This window comes from Anas platyrhynchos, chromosome 2 (genome assembly GCF_047663525.1).
Source record: "Anas platyrhynchos isolate ZD024472 breed Pekin duck chromosome 2, IASCAAS_PekinDuck_T2T, whole genome shotgun sequence".
In the NCBI taxonomy this organism is placed as follows: domain Eukaryota; kingdom Metazoa; phylum Chordata; class Aves; order Anseriformes; family Anatidae; genus Anas; species Anas platyrhynchos.
The window spans coordinates 27626192-27645541 of NC_092588.1; the positions used below are offsets into that span (position 1 = coordinate 27626192).

General features: G+C 36.1%; 1 protein-coding gene across 2 annotated transcripts in view; it reads right to left on the reverse strand.

Moving 5' to 3' along the window:
• Positions 1–19350, reverse strand: part of CPNE3 (copine 3) — a 31283-nt gene that overhangs the window by 6972 nt on the left and 4961 nt on the right. The window contains exons 2-14 of one of the 2 annotated variants that reach the window (XM_038175337.2): positions 16022–16161; positions 15254–15433; positions 14243–14317; positions 13722–13793; positions 12761–12844; positions 11064–11153; positions 7567–7665; positions 5304–5390; positions 4644–4703; positions 3389–3522; positions 2889–2943; positions 2736–2787; positions 1928–2061 (exon numbers count right to left, since the gene is read on the reverse strand). In XM_038175337.2, coding sequence (XP_038031265.1) covers positions 1928–2061; positions 2736–2787; positions 2889–2943; positions 3389–3522; positions 4644–4703; positions 5304–5390; positions 7567–7665; positions 11064–11153; positions 12761–12844; positions 13722–13793; positions 14243–14317; positions 15254–15433; positions 16022–16153 — 1254 coding nt within the window. In that variant the 5' untranslated portion in view covers positions 16154–16161. The remainder of the gene's footprint in view (positions 1–1927; positions 2062–2735; positions 2788–2888; positions 2944–3388; positions 3523–4643; positions 4704–5303; positions 5391–7566; positions 7666–11063; positions 11154–12760; positions 12845–13721; positions 13794–14242; positions 14318–15253; positions 15434–16021; positions 16162–19350) is intronic. The other variant, XR_011807428.1, reaches the window with a different exon arrangement.

Below are 19350 nucleotides of genomic sequence, written 5' to 3' on the forward strand. Positions count from 1 at the left end.
CATGGCTTCACCAAGGACAAATTGTGCCTGACCAGTCTGGTGGCCTTCTATGGTTGAGTAACTGCCATCAGTTGACAGGGGAAGACCAGTTGATGTTGTCTGCCTGGACTTCCATAAGGCCTTTAACATGGTCCCACATGACACTCTGATCTCCAAACTGGACAGAAATGGATTTGAAGGGTGGACCATTCAGTGGATAAGGAACTGGTGTGAAGGCTGTACCCAGGGAGTGGTGGTCAATGGCTCTATACCAGGTGGAGACCAGTGATGAGTGTTGTCCCTCAAGGGTCTGTCTTGGGATCAACATTGTTTATAACCTTTATCAATGACACAGACAGTGGGATTGAGTGCAACCTCAACAAGTTTGCGGATGACACCAAGCTGAGTGGTGCAGTTGATACAACAGAAGGAAGGAATGCCACCCGAAGGGACCTGGACAAGCTTGAGAAGTCTGCTCATGTAAGCCTAATGAAATTCAACAAGGACAAGTACAAGGTGCTATACTTGGGTTCGGGAAATCCCGGACAGGAGTATGGACTGGGAGAAGAACTCATTGAGAACAAGCCCTGCAGAACAGGACTTCTGGGGTTCTGGTGGATGAAAGGCTCGACATGAGCCAGCAGTGCACTTGCAGCCCAGAAGGCCAACTGCATCAAACAAGGAGTGACCAGCATGTCAAGGGAGGTTATTGTCACCCTCTGCTCTGCACTTGTGAGGCTGCACTTGGAGTGCTGTATCCAGGTCTGGGGCCTCCAAAACAAGAAGGATGTGGGGCTGTTAGAGCAGGTCCAGAGGAGGACTATGAAGAAAGATCATGAGAGGGCTGGAGCAGTGAAAGGCTAAGAAGAAATGCTGAAAGAACTGTGGATGTTCAGCCTGAACAAGAGAAGACTCCAGGGTGAGTTCATTGCAGCTTTTCAATACTTAAAGAGGGCTTTAAAAAGATGGAGAGCAACTTTTTACTCAGACAGGACAAGGGGGAATGGTTTTAAACTAAAAGAGGGGAGATTCAGATTAAATGTTGAAAGAAAATTCTTCAGAGTGTGGTGAGGCACTGGAACAGATTGGACAGAGAAGTTGTGGATGCCCCATCCCTGAAGGTGTTCAAGACCAGGTTGGACAAGGACCTGTGCAACCTGATCCGGTTGTCAGCACTCCTGCCCATGGTAGGGGGCTTGGAACTAGATGGTCTTTATGGTTCCTTCCAACCTAAGCCATTCTATGATTCTATGGCTGTTTAGTCTTGAGAACAAGACTCTGATGAGGAAACATCACTCTCCACAACTACCTGAAAGGAGGTTGCAGCAAGGAGGCTTTCATTCTCTTTTCTCCAAGTGATAGTGTGATAGGATGCAGGGACACAGTTTCAAGTTGCACCATGGGAGGTTTAGACTGGGCATTAGGAAGAATTCTTCACAGAGAGCGTGTTTGAGGATTGAAAGTGTCTGACCAGGGTAGACCTTGAATCCCCATCCCTGGAGGTATTTAAGAGACAAGGGAAGTAGCACTAAGGGGCACGGCTTAGTAATGGGACTTGGTAGGTCAGGTTGATGGTGGGAACTGGTGATGTTGAAGGTGTTTTCTAGCCTAAATGATTTTATGATTCTATATATTCAAATGCTTTAATTAGACTTCAATAACTGCATAGCACAGCAAGGGCATTTAACAGAAGATGCCATAAAGATGCCATACATTTTTAAGCTAGTATTTCAACTCTGATGAGTTCATTCTGTTAATTTATGAGAGAATCTTTGTGCACAATCCGCAAGAATAAGTTAGCTTTTATCTAGCTTCAAAAGACATCAAGTACCAAATCACCGGGTAAATGCCCAGCTGTCAAAACAGGTACACTTACAAGCTTGAAAGAAAAACAGTATAAGCCAAAATGGAAAGCAAAAAAATATGCACACTATGGTAAAGAACTTACAGATGCTGTTTGCTGCTGTGTAGCTGCAGCAGCAAATCTTGCCACATGATTTATAATTGGAGAAAAATTGGTTGGCCCATATAACTTCACTTGAGGAAGACAAGCCCGATACGCATCAACAATGCCTTGGATTCCTAGAGAACATAAATAGTTTCAACCTAATGTTTGCATATTAGAATTAGGATATTTTGATGCTTTTGATGCACTCAATCTTCCTAAAAACACTATGTATCAGTTATTTAAAATAATGGTGCAAAGATTTAAAACCAACCATGATGATCCATTGATTCCTATGATGAAAACATAAATGATTTATAACCAATGGAGGCCTTCAGCTTCAACAATGCTTAACATGCTTTGCCTTACATCAAGAATAGAAAGGCCAAATACTGTACAGAAGTGCACGTAACTGAATTGCAACAGCTCTCCAGCTGGCAACTGACGGTAGTTAGGAACATGATCAGAGAGGCCATGTTGAACAGGCTCTAGCAGCATTATACTCAAACTAGACATTCTATTTTACTGAGATTTGAAGTTGCATGACAAGGTGAGAACTGTTCCCAGTTTACCTGCACTGGGCCCTAGTTGTTAAAATCTGTTTTCCCAGGTAATTTCAGAAGAGAGACCAAATGTTACTTCTAATAACTAAGATACACATTATGAAATTGTTTTCTGCTACATGACTAATCTTGTCTATTTAATTGGAGCAACATGCTTCACAGTCCACATTTCACATGATTATTTTTTTTAATCTTTAAAATCATGTAAGATATTTTATCCTCCAAGTCTGATGTTACTTTGGACTTACCATTACAGAACGGGTTTGATGGGTTAAAATTTAGTGGGAACTCATGTGACACCTGTTAATACACAAAAGGCAAGGTCAGAACAGTATATACAATCCTCTCCTGAAGTAAATGTTTTTAATTGTTTTATGTACTAGAATTACATGTTCTATTACCTGAAAGGAAGGAGGAATCTGTGCACCAAATCCAAAGGCTGGAAACATCTTATCTCTAAAAAAGCAAATTTTCAAGAAAATGAAGCAAGTGCTTTCCTTTAAAAGCTATCATAGTTCACTAAGTTTAGTTAATCAGTGTTGCTTTTGATTATTAAAAATACTTTTGATCATTAAGAGCTACGAGGCAAAATTAGGTGGAACTTCCTCCTGTAACTATTTCTAGGAAAAAAAACGTTTTTAACATCAAATTGGCAAAAAATTTAGCATTTATTTAAATTAATGCTGCTCTTTACATCACAGATAAAAAGCCTTACTTATCTTGCTGTAAATACAAGATTCTGCTTGTGATTATGTGATTGTGCAGTGATTGCAAAGTCTTTTTTTTAGCTCTACATTCAGCTCAGAACTTTCATTTTTATTTATCTTAGTATCTTCAATACTGGCTACAACAAAAATCTATGCATACTTTTAAAATATTTAAATAAAAAATTAAAACTTACGTATCATAATCCTGAATGACCATCCCTACAGACCAAATGGCTGTTAGGTATTCATTAACTCCATTAGGGCTGAGGTAATGAAGGGAGTCTGGAGAGCGCGGGTCTCCATTTGAGCCTGTAAAATCTATCCCCACCTGTCAAACAGTATTTACAAACTGCTGTTAGAGGTGAAATTATGCTTCTAATCTCTGACAAACCTAAAGTGAAAACCACAAAAGAGTTATAAACTGTTGTTAAAAAAAATTTCTAACAGGCACAATACTTAAGATCCAAGTTTCTTGGAATCTTAGCCCTCTTAAATCAATGCCACCACAAGACCAGCAGAAGCTCTGTATTTCTTGGAAGTACTGAAATTACTTCCATCTGTCAGGTTTTGCCTATATTTACTGTAAATTACTATTCACAACAGCTCTTCAATAGTTGTGAAAATTAACTCCCGTTTCTTGTCATATACATCTTTCCTCTCAGACATACAACTAGGCAGACCCAACAGATGCCTAGAAATAGTTCTCTCTCTGACCTCAAGGTCAAGATCTTCTCTGTATTGGTGATGAGATATGTTACTAGGGTGAAGACATTTTACTGCTATTTGTGCAGCATTTAGGTTTATGAATTATACAACTTGGAAGCCAGACACAACACGGAAGCTTCTCATGACATCTATTATGAAAAAACAAACAAGCAAACAAAAACATCATGAATTAAATCTGAACAGCACAGAACTGTAAATTTCTCCTTGGTCTCCTTCCACACAGCTCTCAGTTCCTACTGAAAATAACCACAGGTTCAGACCTTTGTACCAAGAGTAAAGAAGATTTTTCCTAAAAAAATAGTTAAAACTCTGGCAAAATGGCTTCCCCCCTTACATTTGGTTTGCATGGCAAGGTCTTTGCAGCAACAGGAGCTGCAGGGTTGGCAGTTGTTTTTTTTAAATTTGTTTATCACTATCCTACTGTATTTTCAGTAGGCAATAATTAAACAAACCTTCCTCAAGTCAAGTCTGTTTTACCCATCACTGTAATCAGTGAGCTCTCTCTCCATCTTTAGCTTGACCCACAAACTTTTCCATCTTATTTTCTCCCCCTGCCCTCCGAAGGAGGGGAGTGAGATTGTGGCCTGGTGGCCAGCCAAGATTTAAGCCTCCACACCAAAGAATAAAATAAAAACACAATAATCAAATAAAGAGCACAGGCAATCAATGATAAAGTTCAGTTTGCTCCAAAAATACAAATTTTATATAAATGATTTAACTTACTGTGAAATTCAGCTGACACCCACCCATGATGTAATCCAGGAATGTGCATTCTATTATGATCTAAAAATAAAAGTCAAAGATGGAAATTAACTTTTTTTTTTCAGAAAGGGAGAACGATAAATATTACTGAAGCAACTTTTGATGTTCAAGATTTCTTATCTTTACCCATGAAAATCACTACTTTTACTCTATCAATGCGTCTCCCACTGCAGCGACGATACTTACAGTGCATACTACCAGCTACTCTTTGCATCAGAATCATAGCTCTTACAAAATAACAGGCAGACAACGCAGCAGCTCCAAAAGCACCATTGACTTAATATGTCGTTTTATAAATAAACTTACCAGACTGTGATTCACCATAAAACAGTAAGTTAGAAACCACAATGTTTCAGGAACAGCCTTACAAATTGGTAAAGCAACCTTTTCCATACAGACAACTTCTAGAGGGTTAGGGGGAGGCGGGGGGCAGTCAAGGACAGGTGTGATTCACATGTAAAACTCTCTCCTTATATGAATCAGAATACTTAAATATTTATTGTGTCTATCACTTTCAGTTATTGTGAAGTTTCTTACAGCTTGAGGATGAAAGTATTACTAGGAGAGAGTTATTATGGCTAAACACTTAAAAGCAAAGTCATACTATAACATATTACTGACCTCACAGTGCTTAACGCTCACAATGCCCGAGTTTTTATAGCTTTTCTTCTTCTGTCTTTTCTTTTCATTGATGCACTCAAATTCAACCTACATGGATGCAAAAGAAAACAACAAAACATCATAAATATAATTTATGGGACACATTCAAAAATTTTCATTCTCAGACCTATACTTTTGGCTTGTATTAAAAATGCATTTGTTTTACTATCAAACCAAAGTAAACCCAGCCTGCCCAAACTCAGGAAGAAAAATCCCATCATCCTCCCATCAAGAAACTGATAATCCTCTCTTACACGGAAGACTACAAAAAAGTTTGTTTAGGCAACTCTGTATATTTTTCTCTCTGAGGATCCTACCAACAACGTTTTTAGTAAAGGCACAGAAATTCAGGCAAATCATCACTTTTCCCAGCAGCAGTGGCAGTAACATAATGAAATAGAAAGTATATTTTTAAGCTTTCCAAAAATCATTTCTTCAGGCTTCATTAACTAAATCAATACCTTAACCGCAAAGCAGGATCAGCAGCTAGCTTAGCTAGGTTAAGCAGGTAGTGCCATCATGCAGTCACTATGACACAATCCAGCGTGTTTGGTGCATAAGTAAGTCTGAGGTATCCCAGCCGTGCCTTCAGACTCTCTGCCAGAAACAAGTTCCACTGCTTTGTTTTAAGTTAAAGTGATCTTGCAATTAATATCAAGTGAAAAAAGGGACAGAATACATTAACAACGTTAGCACCTGAGAAGTCTATATGCCTCTTCTTTACATCTCTTAGAAAAAAAATCTACAAAGACAACTGATGTCAAAATTGTGGGAATAGCTAAAGAACACACTTGGAACATACCAAGTCAAATGCCAACATATATTGGAAATATTTTACAGACCTTATCAAATAAATCAGATCACGTGGGATTACAGATTAGCTCCTTTTAAAAGTAGAAGGATCCTTCAGATCATTGTATTATCTTATATCTTTGCTCCACGTTACTGACACAGAGATAAACTACTATGAATAGGCACAGCCATAGTTCTCATGAAAACAACTGTCCAAAAGCATTTCCAAAAACAGCACAAGAAGATTATCACTTAAAATATATTTTCTTTAAATTCAAAATAAACGTCACCTATTATGCTACTAGGGAAAAATTAACTTTTGTATTCTCAGAGAGCCTCCACATAACCATGCTTCATACTGCTTGGGAAATCACTACCACAGTTCTTTCCAAAAACACATGCTTGAATATGTGAATGTACAGAATCCTGCTAGGTGTGTTCAGTTTACGATCCTGTTTTCTAAGAAAAGTGCAAGTCAAATCATTAAAAGCATGGAAAGCGAAACTGACATCACCTGGCTCCCGAAAATCTAGAAAGAAGCGAAAAAAAAAAAAAACACTTAAGAGTTCCAATAAGCCAACAAATGCAGGATGTGTCTAATAAAAAGTAACCAAAATTCCTTGCAAGCAATACAAGCCATTAATAGGCATTAAACTAAACCCTCTAATTAAAAATGAATTCAGGAACAGACATCAACAAAAAAAAGCATGGCAAGGCTTGAAGCAAAAAGCAAAAAACCAAAAAACCCTACAGTTAAAGGCTCTCCATCAACAGCTCTGAAGAATTTAGTAGAAATACAACACTCAAGATGTCAAAAAAGTGTAAGCAGGCACTCAATATATCTATCTCATCTTCAATTCAGGAGCAATTCTGCAGGTTTTCAGAATTAAAGCAAAAATAGTAAAATATTTTGGCAACATACATGTCCGTAAAAGCAAAGGCTTAGTGTTAAGGTTACCAATGATTTCTTTCACTTTTTCAAGTGGATACTGTTTATTACAAGGTCTGCAAGTTGTTACTGCTTGTCAGAACACAAAAAGACAAGCCTATTGCAACATATCAAGTGCAGTTCTGTGCAGTAATATAAATATTGAAGTTTTTCTGTATTCACTAAAGTGCCATACTTCATTTAAATTGTTTGATTTCTGTTCTTTGTTGGTTTTTGTTTGGTTTGTTTGGCTTTTATGATTAATGAAATTCATTTGTGATGATGGTTGGTATTTAGATATATAACATTTATAAAAATACTAACCAAGATAAGAAAGCGGATTCACATTGTAAAGACTGAGTCAGCCTCAACTATAGTGATATTGTTAAGCTGTAGCCTCACACAACTTAGGTACCAGAAAATTGAGTGATGTAAACTTAGTTCCAAAATGACTAAAAAAGCTTATCAAAAACATACAAGCAGCTTAGACTATGTAACACTTACAGGTGAGGATCGAGATGCTTCCTTCAGTTTTGACATCGTGGTCTGAAAACTTCCTATGAGATCATGAGACCCATCACCATCATAGTCATAGCACTCAACCTAAAATGAAGCATTATTCAGTGTTAGCAGCAGAAATGGGCCTATCAAAGCAATAAGCACCACAGTGACATTTTACATAAACCTGAACGTCCAAAACATTCCTGGAACTCTTGCATCATGAAGTTTTTTCTTGTGCTGCAGCCTTAGGGTTGCATAAGCATTTAACCATTATGATTGGGTAAAGGAATTTACCCAGCAGATCTTCCACTGAAGTGGAGGACAGCTGAGAACACTAAATAGTGTCAGGTCTCAGATCAGTATGCAACACGAATCATATCAAACTACATTTTGAGAGGAAGGGAAGAGTAGGAAAATGATCTATAGGCCTTTTACTGTCTTCACGGATTAGGTTTAATTTTGTGAAGGTCTTAACCAAATCACTGAGCATCTAGCTAAAAATTCACCAAATCTATTCACAATCAGGAGAGTTTTATTAATACTTGAATATTACTTTATTAAAATCCAAGACAGCTTAGAATTTATAAGTATATGAAGCTTCAGCCCAAAATCCAGAAAAGACTTGAATTTTCCTTAATCTTAGAAAACAGTCTTCATGATACACACTTCATGGATCAGAATGTCAACTAAAAATAAACGTTCTCGCCTGGTTTAATGGTAAAACTTTACCATTCGATTCGAGCAATTCATTTTTTAACATCCAATCCAACCAAGGAAGTCAGAACAAGGGAAAAACATAATTTTACCACCATTACTTTCATCATAACGTCCTCGGTTTTTGAAAGCTCAAGCTTCAAATGTTCTCCAATTGCCTAAGTAAAAACCCACGTATTTAACTATAATTGCATACGTTTTTAATAATTGTACATGCCATTCACTTCTGATATTTTATTTCAGTTTTACAACATAGACATGCTAGTTAACTTTAATTAATCAAATAATATTAAAAAATCAATTAAAACAAATTAAAATACTAAAAAAACAATAGTCCAAGAAAAAACTTCCTGTTATTTGGAATCAAAACATAAACCTCAAGAATTATTTTCCTGAATAAACATGTATATGTAAATAATATATATGTGTATATATGTGGCTTAAACTGAAGTACTGTTTCCACATCTCTCTTCCAACACTGAAAAAAGTTTTGTTATATTTGAAACACAGTTTAATTGCATTGGCCACTTCATTTAGGAATAACAAAGAAAAACAAACAGCTTTAACATATATTTGAGCTTCTGAGAGAAATTAACTTTCCAGAAACAAGCAGTAATGTTGAAGTACAAAATATGATGTGTACATTGCATATTCTACACTGTGGGGAGCATGCCTCTACATTGTTGTCTGTACTACTCCTACAACACTTTAAATGCACCAATAAATAAAATGCATGCACATGCACTGAATAGCAACTTAAATCTCATTCACAGTACCAACAGATATCAATCATGGCAGATGATGTATACATCCTTTTGAACACCATAAATAAGCCAATCAAATACTCAGCCAAGCGCTTTGGTAACTGAAATTTCAAACTGAAGTCATTTCTTGAGCCAAAAGTTGCAGTACTTGTTCACAGTTGGAGAAGTTCTCTTTTTCTTTTTAAAGGGATTAAAGTTTGTCTTGCTTGATATATTTGATTGATCTAACCCAATTTTCAAAACTTAGTCCAGACAAGACAGAAATGTTCCTTTTGTTCCACATATGCTCTCTTGGACACATGATAACACCAGGGAACCATGTGGTAGAATTGCATACAAATTTTCCCTAGCAGAGCTAGGCATTCTTGCTCCAGTTGAAAGGCTCATATTTTTGGCACAGAAAGGCTTCGGTGACTGCAAACACACACACAAGGAATGCAGGAATAAATTCAGAAGACAAATAATCAACATGGTTTGTGTATTGCTGGGAATACACAAACTAAGCCATTAAATGCATGAAAAGCCACTCATTAGGGAAAAGTCAGTGTTTTTACTTACTATGACAAATAGCCCATTACGTATGCAACTGTGCATGTATAAAAGTGTTAAAGCATTGTTTAATTCTTCATTAATATTATGATACAATTCTGTTTATATTTTTATGTTTGAGGTGATAGCTACTGGTTTTCTAAGTTAAGGCATACCAGAAGCTGCAATTCAGCCTACTGTCTGTCTGCGAGCTGACCAGAACTCCCAACTAAAATTTATTTCCTCTGGAGATAAATCTACACTTATGAAGTAAGATTCCAGAAAACAGCCTTTATTAAAACCATTATAGAGTTGAGAATAACTTCATCTTAAAAGAATTATTTTAATAAATGGTCTTAGTTTTAGCAGGGCTGTTTACTGAAAAAGAGAAGTATGTTTACAACAATATATGGCAAAGCAAGAGCTGTCACAGGTATTTCAGGGAAAAGGGAAAAAGAAAGGAAGAAAAAGAAAAAACACAGAAGCAGCAAGGAAAGCAGGTTCTGAGGTTCTGGGCTTGTGAAGTTCTTCATTAGTCTGCTCTGTAATTACATATTTAAATCTATACAGGTGCTTGTAACACCCGCAACCCTGTGGCTGTTAAGCATTTTCGGGGACTGCCTCAAGCCATATAACTAACACCTGTCACATGCAGATCATGCTTTCATTTGCTTTTTCCCAGAGGAAGAACAGGAAGTATAGTGGTTTGTTGTTGCTTTTGCTTTTTTTCCAAATACTAAAATATCACATTTCTAACATGTTCATATTAGCTTATAAATAACATTTTGATTGGTTGCTTAGCTTCAATTCCATCCCTAAACTATGGAAATTCCTGAAGAAAAAACATTCAGAAGTTAAACGCAGTTTACTCAAGGTAAGATTTGAAATGCAAGAGTTAAAGACCAGTCCCAGTAAAACTGACTCCACAGATGTGGTTGACCTTCTGACAGAAAGTTCAGATTCATCTGAGGAGAAAAGTAGGAGAAAATCTGGTATCTACAAGATATATCTGGTCCACATCTGTTATCTCCGCTTGTATATTAAGAATAAGTGTAATTAATTACATCAGGTAGCCTATTAAGAATTTCATCAGTGTTATTTATTGCACATAACATAGAGTAAAGCATACTCTAACCTTTACCATGCAACTTTTACTATGTATTATCTTCCCAGCACCAATATTTGTTGGTGCAATATTAAAACTGTACAATCTAAGTGAGAAACTGACCTGGACATTCCAAAGCCATTTATGTTTAACTGGTTTCCCAGGCTTTCAAAGATCAACATTGAGACTGAAATTGTAAGATTTTTTTTAAATCACCAATCCCCCCTTAAACATGCTTCTATCTGTTACTTTCAAACAAATAATTATAAAAACTCTACCAATTCCCATTCAATCTGAAACAAAAAGAAACTGCAACTAAAATAATACATCTCTAATTTATATATTTTTTCAAATACACATTTGAAATATACACATTTCTTATACACTACCTTGATCGACTTATCCATGTCACTGTAGCACAGAGAATTGAGAGAGATTTTAAAGGGCCTCCAAACAGGATTCAAGTTGTTCTTAATAACCTGTAAGAATAAAAGACAATAGTACAGCTCACAAGATAGGAAAGCAGGGATCCAAAATTGGTCATACCTTCACATCTTGATTGTTCTAATCAAAACTGTTGACTAATGCTGCTGTCATTCACTTCCTGAAGCTCAAAGCCTAACAGACAGGATGTAAACAAAACATTCCCAAAATGCAATTTCATTGCTCAAAAGATTTCTTTCCAAAAGGAACTTCCAACTTTATTTTTCAGACTTCACAGTGATCTACTATACCATTCAGCTACCAGCCTGCAAAAATTACCATTTCTTTATATCTACAAATATACTGACATTGTTCAAGTAATTTTAAAAATAGTGGGTTGTTTTGTTTTTGTTTTTTAAAACACACGCAATTACCAAAAACAGGGGAAATGTTTACACTGGAATTTCTGAATACAGCAGTGTTCTGGAGATTACTTTTCTCTTCAGCCAGTGTTTATTCTGAAATGCCACTTATGGAAATATTCCCTCAAGAAATTCATGGTATAGTTAAGTAAAAATAGCACATGATGATAAAAGAATACCCTACTGCACACAGTCGCTCAAGCTGAAAGCTAAACAAGTATGCCACTGAAAGATCTTCAGAATTTGTCAACTGGAGAGTATCCATAATAGAAATACCCAATTGTGATTTTATAAAGCAAAAGAAATCAAACGCAACAAGTAATATTTGATAATATCTAATAATAGTAATATTGATGCTTCCAGCACTGGTGCATAGAGAAAAATACCTATTTTGAAAACAGTAGATAATACAAATAAATGAACATAAGCAAACAAACGCACACATGGTTTTCAAACTCTAACAAAGAGCCAATCCTAGGTTGGAACTGCAAATTCTGGATTCATTATTTATTCATTATTTAAACTGAAGATGAAAAAATCCTCATGGTAAAGATACTGCTCATGCAGCTGAAACACCCTGTGAGGGAAAATATTTTTATAAGTCTCACAAAAAAAAGACTTGTGCTTCTTCAGAATCTGTCTCTCAAAATGAATGCGGTCACCCCTTCCAATGTGCATACCTCCTAAATTTTGACTAGGGCCTGAGCTTACACTACAGTGGAACATTTTGAACCCGCTCCTGCCAGTTGCTGCCATGGAACCTGCCTACCTCCTGTCTGGAAGGCTGCTGCTGCTGCTTGAGTGCATTTTCCCCTCACTCTGCATTATCCTTGGCATGCCCTTGCTATACAAGCATCCAGTATAATTGCTTTAATTAGTAAACAGTTCAGCTAGGTGACACTGACATAAAGGCAACACGGTCACAGGAATGCCTGAATTCTACCCTCAGAACAACAGTTAAATCTGTCTGCATTCAGTACCTTTTTAAAGCATCTGTCTTCTAGATTACAGAAAGTTATTTTTTTCTGTCATTTAAAATAGGATGGCATTAAAAACAGAACCAGAGTACAGTAATCTTTCTGTCATATTAGAAAGTCAAGCTGACATGATTTCTAACCCACCTGCATGTCAGCTACCAGACCACTCTCTCTTCTGGTTGTAAGGTGCTGTACCTCTAATGCTGTGACATACTAGAAATCAAATTACATCAGCCTCTAGGTTGTTGACAAAAAATATCCTACCTCTGTTCTGTGAACCATCACCCAGTTTCCATCTCCAGTTTGCTTGTGGAATTCCAGATAAGGATCTGACTTCCCAAAAAAATCCTGTATTTAAATAACATGTAATTATCCCAGAACAGCCTGTGGCATGAATGTGATTAAACACTAGTTAAAACGCACTTAGATTAACAAAAGGTAAACTAAATATTCAGGGAACAAATACTTTAGATGAAGAAATGCACTTCTTATTATATTTATCAGATATAATTTATCATATTTTTTTTTCCACCTCTGAAAGAGAAAGAACAGGGGACGCCTTTCAATTTATCTAAGAAAAGTTCAAGAAAATTAATACTTACAGTAGTACTATGATATAAGTACATTAAGAATTTGATCCAATTCAAAGATATCATTAAATTGATGGATTAAAATTCAGTCAACATTAGCTTTACTGAATTAAAGTTTTAAAATACTTTTAATTTAAAAATAATTAATTTAAAAATCATTTTTATGAAGCTAAATATTAAAATTATATTAAATTTTTGTTTTAAGAAGTTTTTCTAAATACAATCATTTTAACCAAAATACTTAACATAACAGATTTATAGACTAAGTGTACTTATTTATTCGTTTTTACCATTTTTAGAGCACTAACTGGTAAACAGTTACACAAATATTCAAGCCAATGAATATATCAGAACTCCATTATCTTTGCAATTAAACATAAAGACTTACAATTCAATGGAAGAGTGCTGTTTACAGAATATCCCTACTATATACTCACCTAATTTAGAAATGTATCAAAATTCATTTGAACATAGTCAATGAAGTTACTCTGAAGCTATCTTCCCTCAGTTTTTTTTAGCATTTGCAAAATCTTAATGGATGTAATCATGTCAGCAAAAAATAAGACTGAGCATCTTGATGTTCTGTCTTCTGACAAAATTGATTCTGCTGCTTTACCAAATAAACAGCAAAATACCTTATTGTCCAGTTTTCTTGCTTCTACTTCAAATAGAACCACTCTGTTATCCTTCACTTCTTCTGCTGTAATCTAGGTAAAAAAATAAATATATATATGTTTTGTATTCAGAAGTTATATTGTCTCATAGTGCTCACAATACTCCTATGACAGTTCCATTTCAAAAGGTCACGTTTGCTCAGAAATGAGCCAGTAAAAAATGGGGGGCAAAGGGAGTGATAATTTGTTTAGATATCAGGATTAACCGCAATGATGACACTGACAGTTAAAGACACTGCCCAAATAGCAGTGCATCAGATGCTTTACTGTAGCCCGAATTATCTGAATGGATGCAGCGAGTCTTACAGTCACAGAAGCAGGGCAACCCTCCTTTTGGATGACAAAAGAGTACTTCTGGAGAAGAAAATACTACACACTCTTCATAGAATTGTACATGAGACCCACTCTGTTAAAGCTACAGAATAAATAAATAAAACAAAACAATACTTAAGTATAATTGCTGAAGTGAGTTACTGTCTTACCGTAATACTTCCTTTTCCAGCAGGTCTGCCATTTTTAAGTACTAATGGTTTTGTTATAGTCTTGCTAGAAACTATCTGCCAAGATAAAATTTGAGTGTCAAGGATTATTAGATCAATTTAATAGATTTTCAAATGAATGTAATGAAATAGTGAGGTATGTATGTTTTTCATAACCACCATTCAAGCACATGCAAGTCACACTTCACAGCTTCACTAAACAGATTTATGAACACAACGTGTTTGTCACGCAAACAAGCATCACTTCTCCCCCTATAACGTTTCTAGTAGACTTTATTTTAGCCTTTTTGGGTAATGGTTTCTCAGAAATGTCTCTATTCATTCTACTTGTATTTCTTTACTTTAAGAATGAATTATTAAATTGTTAATGAATTTCATTTCATAGTGCTTGTCTTTATAATGAACTTGAAAAAAACGACACTTAGACATTGGGCACAGGGAGATAAATCCCAAGAAGACTCTCTTGAAAAGAAATGCCTTTGAAGGATCTTTTAAGATTAAAAAAAAACTTCCTAATTGCAGTAACATTAACAGTAAAATTTGAGAAGGAAATGGGAATGAAATCAATAATAAGTAGAACCAGAATCACTGCGTGCCCCGAACGAAGAACAAATTAAGATTAATATGGCCTTTGTGTACACTCACATGTTGCTATACACCAATTCTCTTTTTCAGGGCATAGAAATATGAATTCGAGTATTAGACTAAGTAATATCAATTACTACATTGGGCTAACTGATAGTCCACTTACTTTCAGACAGCAATCCAGTCATCATTCTAGAGCACATTTTAAGGCAGCATCTCAAAATCTTTTGCAAATAAAAGTATTACTGAACTGAGACTTGGGGGGAAAAAGAGGGAACTTATTAAACATGAGAGTAACTAAAAAAATAAAAAAGAACACAGTAATTAATAAATTTAAGATAAAAGTGATTAATGGTTTGCTTTAATTTATATTTTCTTAATTACAAGGGAAATAATCTGCATACTTACTTGCCCCAGTGTACATTCAAATTCTCCTAGGAAGTCATCATCACTCAGATCAAAGGTTTTGTTATCAATGTCATATATTCCAAACTTAAGTTTCTGAACAAGCTCAAAATAGTAATCAATTAGGAATTTCTTTGAAAACTTTGGGCTCAAGGAATTCTTAATTTTTTCTGTGCGATCAACCTGCAAATAGAAAGATATCACTTTACGCAAAGTTTCACCAACCAACTACGAGAAGCACCAAAATCAAGTAGCATTATACTACAAAGCATTTCTGAAAGCCTTTAGTAAAGTCGCGTCTTTCAACAAACTTTTCAAATACAACAAACAGCAACAGATTTTGTAATACGCTGTGGTAAGTCAGAGACAGATAAAGTCCTGTTTTTCTTTGCTCCCTGTAAGGAGTATCTTATCTACTCGCAGACAAGAACATAACATAATACAATATAAAAATTGCATATTGTCAAATCAAGGATGAGACCATAGTTTTGGAGTGCAGTATTTATAAAAGCACATTTAAGCACTTGGAAGGGTTGTCTGTCTGTCTTGGCTGGGGAAAACAGTGGTAAAATAGACCAGGTAAGTATTTATTAGAAAGCAATTATTAGTGTGCTATTTGCACTCCCATTATAGATGTAACCTAATGAGAAGTGTTCAAAGGTGCGAGCATATACTTAAAATATTTTAATGAAGTTTTACACTCCAGTGTTTTAAAAGGTTCAACAAGCTAGACTGTTTTTAACAGATTCATGAGAGCAATCATATATATACCTCATACCACTGCTGACCACTTGTATTCTGGAGAAGCACACACAGAGGGTCTGACTTGGAACCAACATCTTTATCCAAGAGATTGGTGCATGAAATAGTCAGCTCCACCTTTGTCACACACTGCGCCGCCATTTGTTAAGCTAGAAAACAATAGAAATGATTATTTTTTAAATGGATTAAAAAAAACAAATACTGTGATTGTCACAATGCATTAATTCTATGATTGATCATTAGAAACATTTGCTTGTCAGGAGCATAATTTAAGGCATTAAATACCATTTTAAAAATTTATGAGGTACCAAGATTACAGCATTACCACCATATTCTTGGCTTTGCCATACTGGGATAAAACTTCATTTCAAAGTCTGCAATAAGAAACAAGATCAAGTTTCTTAGAATGCTTGAGGAACCAAATGCAAAACAGGATATGCCACAAAGCACAGTGGTTTGGACTGCTGACAATAAAATTTCACATACTCTAAATCTCATCTTGTAAAACCCACATGAATGCCAGTATCTCATAATGTAGATACTAATAATAATTCAATGAATTAGAAAAAAATATTAAATACTCCCCCAAACAAATCTTTGTAACAACATGCTGAAGTGATAAGCATGGCAGGATTGGAAAAGGAGTTAAACAGGGAACAAGAGCAAGCAATCTTGCTTAGTAAATCTTTAAGAACAACAACAACTTTAATAACAAGGATAAAAAATTTTGAAATAATGTAACAACTAAGAATAAGGAGGAAGCATTCTTCCTGGAGGTTCAGTTAAAAAAAAAAATAATGAAAGCTTTCTCACGTTTCCATTGAAGTTTCTCAATAATTCTCTACTGGAACTGCAAAAACTATACGAGCAGATACAAACAAATATCTTCATTACCAATTATGAAGCCCAATGTGGCCTAACAATAATTTGCAATCTAAACTAGGTCTGACCAATAGATATTTTCTATATTATGAAACTCTTGATTTTACTCTTCAAGAATTACAGTTCAACATTTCCAGCATCTCCCTGGGGGGTAAGCTTTGATTCAGAAACTAGAAACTCCCCCTCTGTCCAAAATCAGATTGTCTTGGAAGTTCCTAAGCCTCTTTAGCTGCAGATTTTTCTTCTGTACAGCAAGTCCACAGTCCAGACACGGCATCCCTCTGGGTTAACTTATCGTAAAAATGCACAGAATAAGGAAGGAAAAGCACATGCTTCCATCTAGCCAGTTTACTTACATCATTTACAGTACAGTGCACCTGAAACTGTGCTCAGCCCTTTTCCTTTCACTACATTTCTATGACTCTTAGTGAAAAAGAACTTCTTTTTTTACATACAAAAAGGGAAATGATAATGATGGAAAAGAGGACCAATGAATTGAAAACAGGAGAAAGTAAACAATAATGTAGTCTGAGGGAGCTTTCCTAAGGCTTCTTGTGTCCCACTGGTGCACACTTTGTATATTGCCTCTCCATCTCTGCTTTGCTGCCTTAGAGATGGATGGACCCTTTAGGGACCACTACCAACTGAAGTAAACACAAATAAACCGTAAAGGAACCACTCAAACATTCACTCATATACACTACTCACTACTTCTAAGGAGCACATCAGACTTATGGAGGAAAAAAAAAAAAAAAAAAAAAGCAAAGCTCTGAGTTCCAAACATTGAGAACAGTTTTTAAATTGATGTTTCCTAGGCTTAGAAAGCATACTTTTAAAAAGCTGTCAGCCCCTTTTTTCCTGCTTCTTTTTATACTGGTATTTTCCATTCCCTATTGCTTTCCTGGCTGCCAGACAGAGCTCATTAACAGTTAGTGGCTTTGCCCGGTGCAAAGCAGAGCGTGACTCCTTACTGGCTGTTTCCAGAAAAACAATCTTCTGCTGACAGAACGATGCTCTAACACCCACTGATGCTACAGCAGCAAGTAGAAAGGGTTTTCGTGAGGTGTAACAGAATTCATACTTGGATTGAGACCTACTTCTAAAAAATTCACTATTTTCTTGCCCTAACTTCACTGAGACTCCTTAACCTGAATTTTGGGAAAGGACCCTTAACTGAAGACATGTGGCTAAGTAATCTTTCCATAATCACTTGTAAATGGACAGCACTCGATCAACCTAAAAACCGGTCAGATTTTTCTTCTTAGCCTGTGCACACACGTCCCAGTTCTCTCGTGCCACAAGCACTTTCTCACACGAATACTTCGATTTTGTGACTTCCTCTCCTCCTCTGCATGTCACTGTCTCCCCACTATGCACATAGTGTGGGAACAGAACAGATTCAGCAAAAGAGGCACGGTGAAAAGGCATCCTTTAACACACAAAGAGGGTAAAAATCAAAAAGCCTGCTTCCCTGTCCCAAAATACATGTTCTTGTTCGAGACCTAGTAATTGTGTCCACAGTAGCTAAAAGACAGCTTCTAACAAGAATGTGTTTACCTGAGCAGAGGACACTCGACTTGAAACCTAGAAATAAAAACTTCCCAAATCCTGAGTTTTAGTCTTTTCGCTTCCCAGTTTCACGAGATGCAAAATGAAAATAACACAAGTCACTTTCCTCAGAGATTTTGAGAATATTAGAAATCATTATTTTTATAACTGAAGAGGTCTGTAACATTTTAACGTATTTCAAGAAATAATTCTGCTATTTGAAAAAGACAACATGATTGTCCATAATAATGTAAGGCTCATATATTTCATAGTAAATAGGTGTATACAACCTGATGTTTAGGTAACATTATAAACACTAAACGTTAATAACATACCCACTGGTGAGGAAGAAGTCCTATCTCATTAACCCAAAACAATATTTACAGTAGTGAAAACACGTATAAAATAAATAATTTCCTTGCAACATTTCAGTCAGTGCATAGCTTGCAAGGATACTCATGCTCTGCATGTCTACATGAACCAGAAGTCTTTTAACCAGTAGCAGCTGTTAGAGCTCTGCACACGCTGTGTGAATCCTTGTAATCCCGTGCCGCACAAAAGCAAGAATATCTCTGCTCCACCCAATTCTCCTCATGTCTGAAAGCCTGTGTTAGGTGAAAACTTCCAGAACAGGTTCGGGTGGGGGGATTCCCAAGAGGACAAATACCTTCGTGGAAGGGAGTCACTGCCACTTAAGCGCTGTCTTTTTGAAAACCTGCTGGGACACAGAGTCTGGCAAATTGCAGTCTCTTCAGGATGGTGGAAAGAAGGAATCACAGCTGCACTAATGTATTATTACTTCTCGAAATGCCATTCCACAACAAACTACCAGATCTAGTAGGCAAGCCAGATGCAAAATATTTCAAACACATGACTAGATTACTTGCAGATTTGGGATACTGGAATAA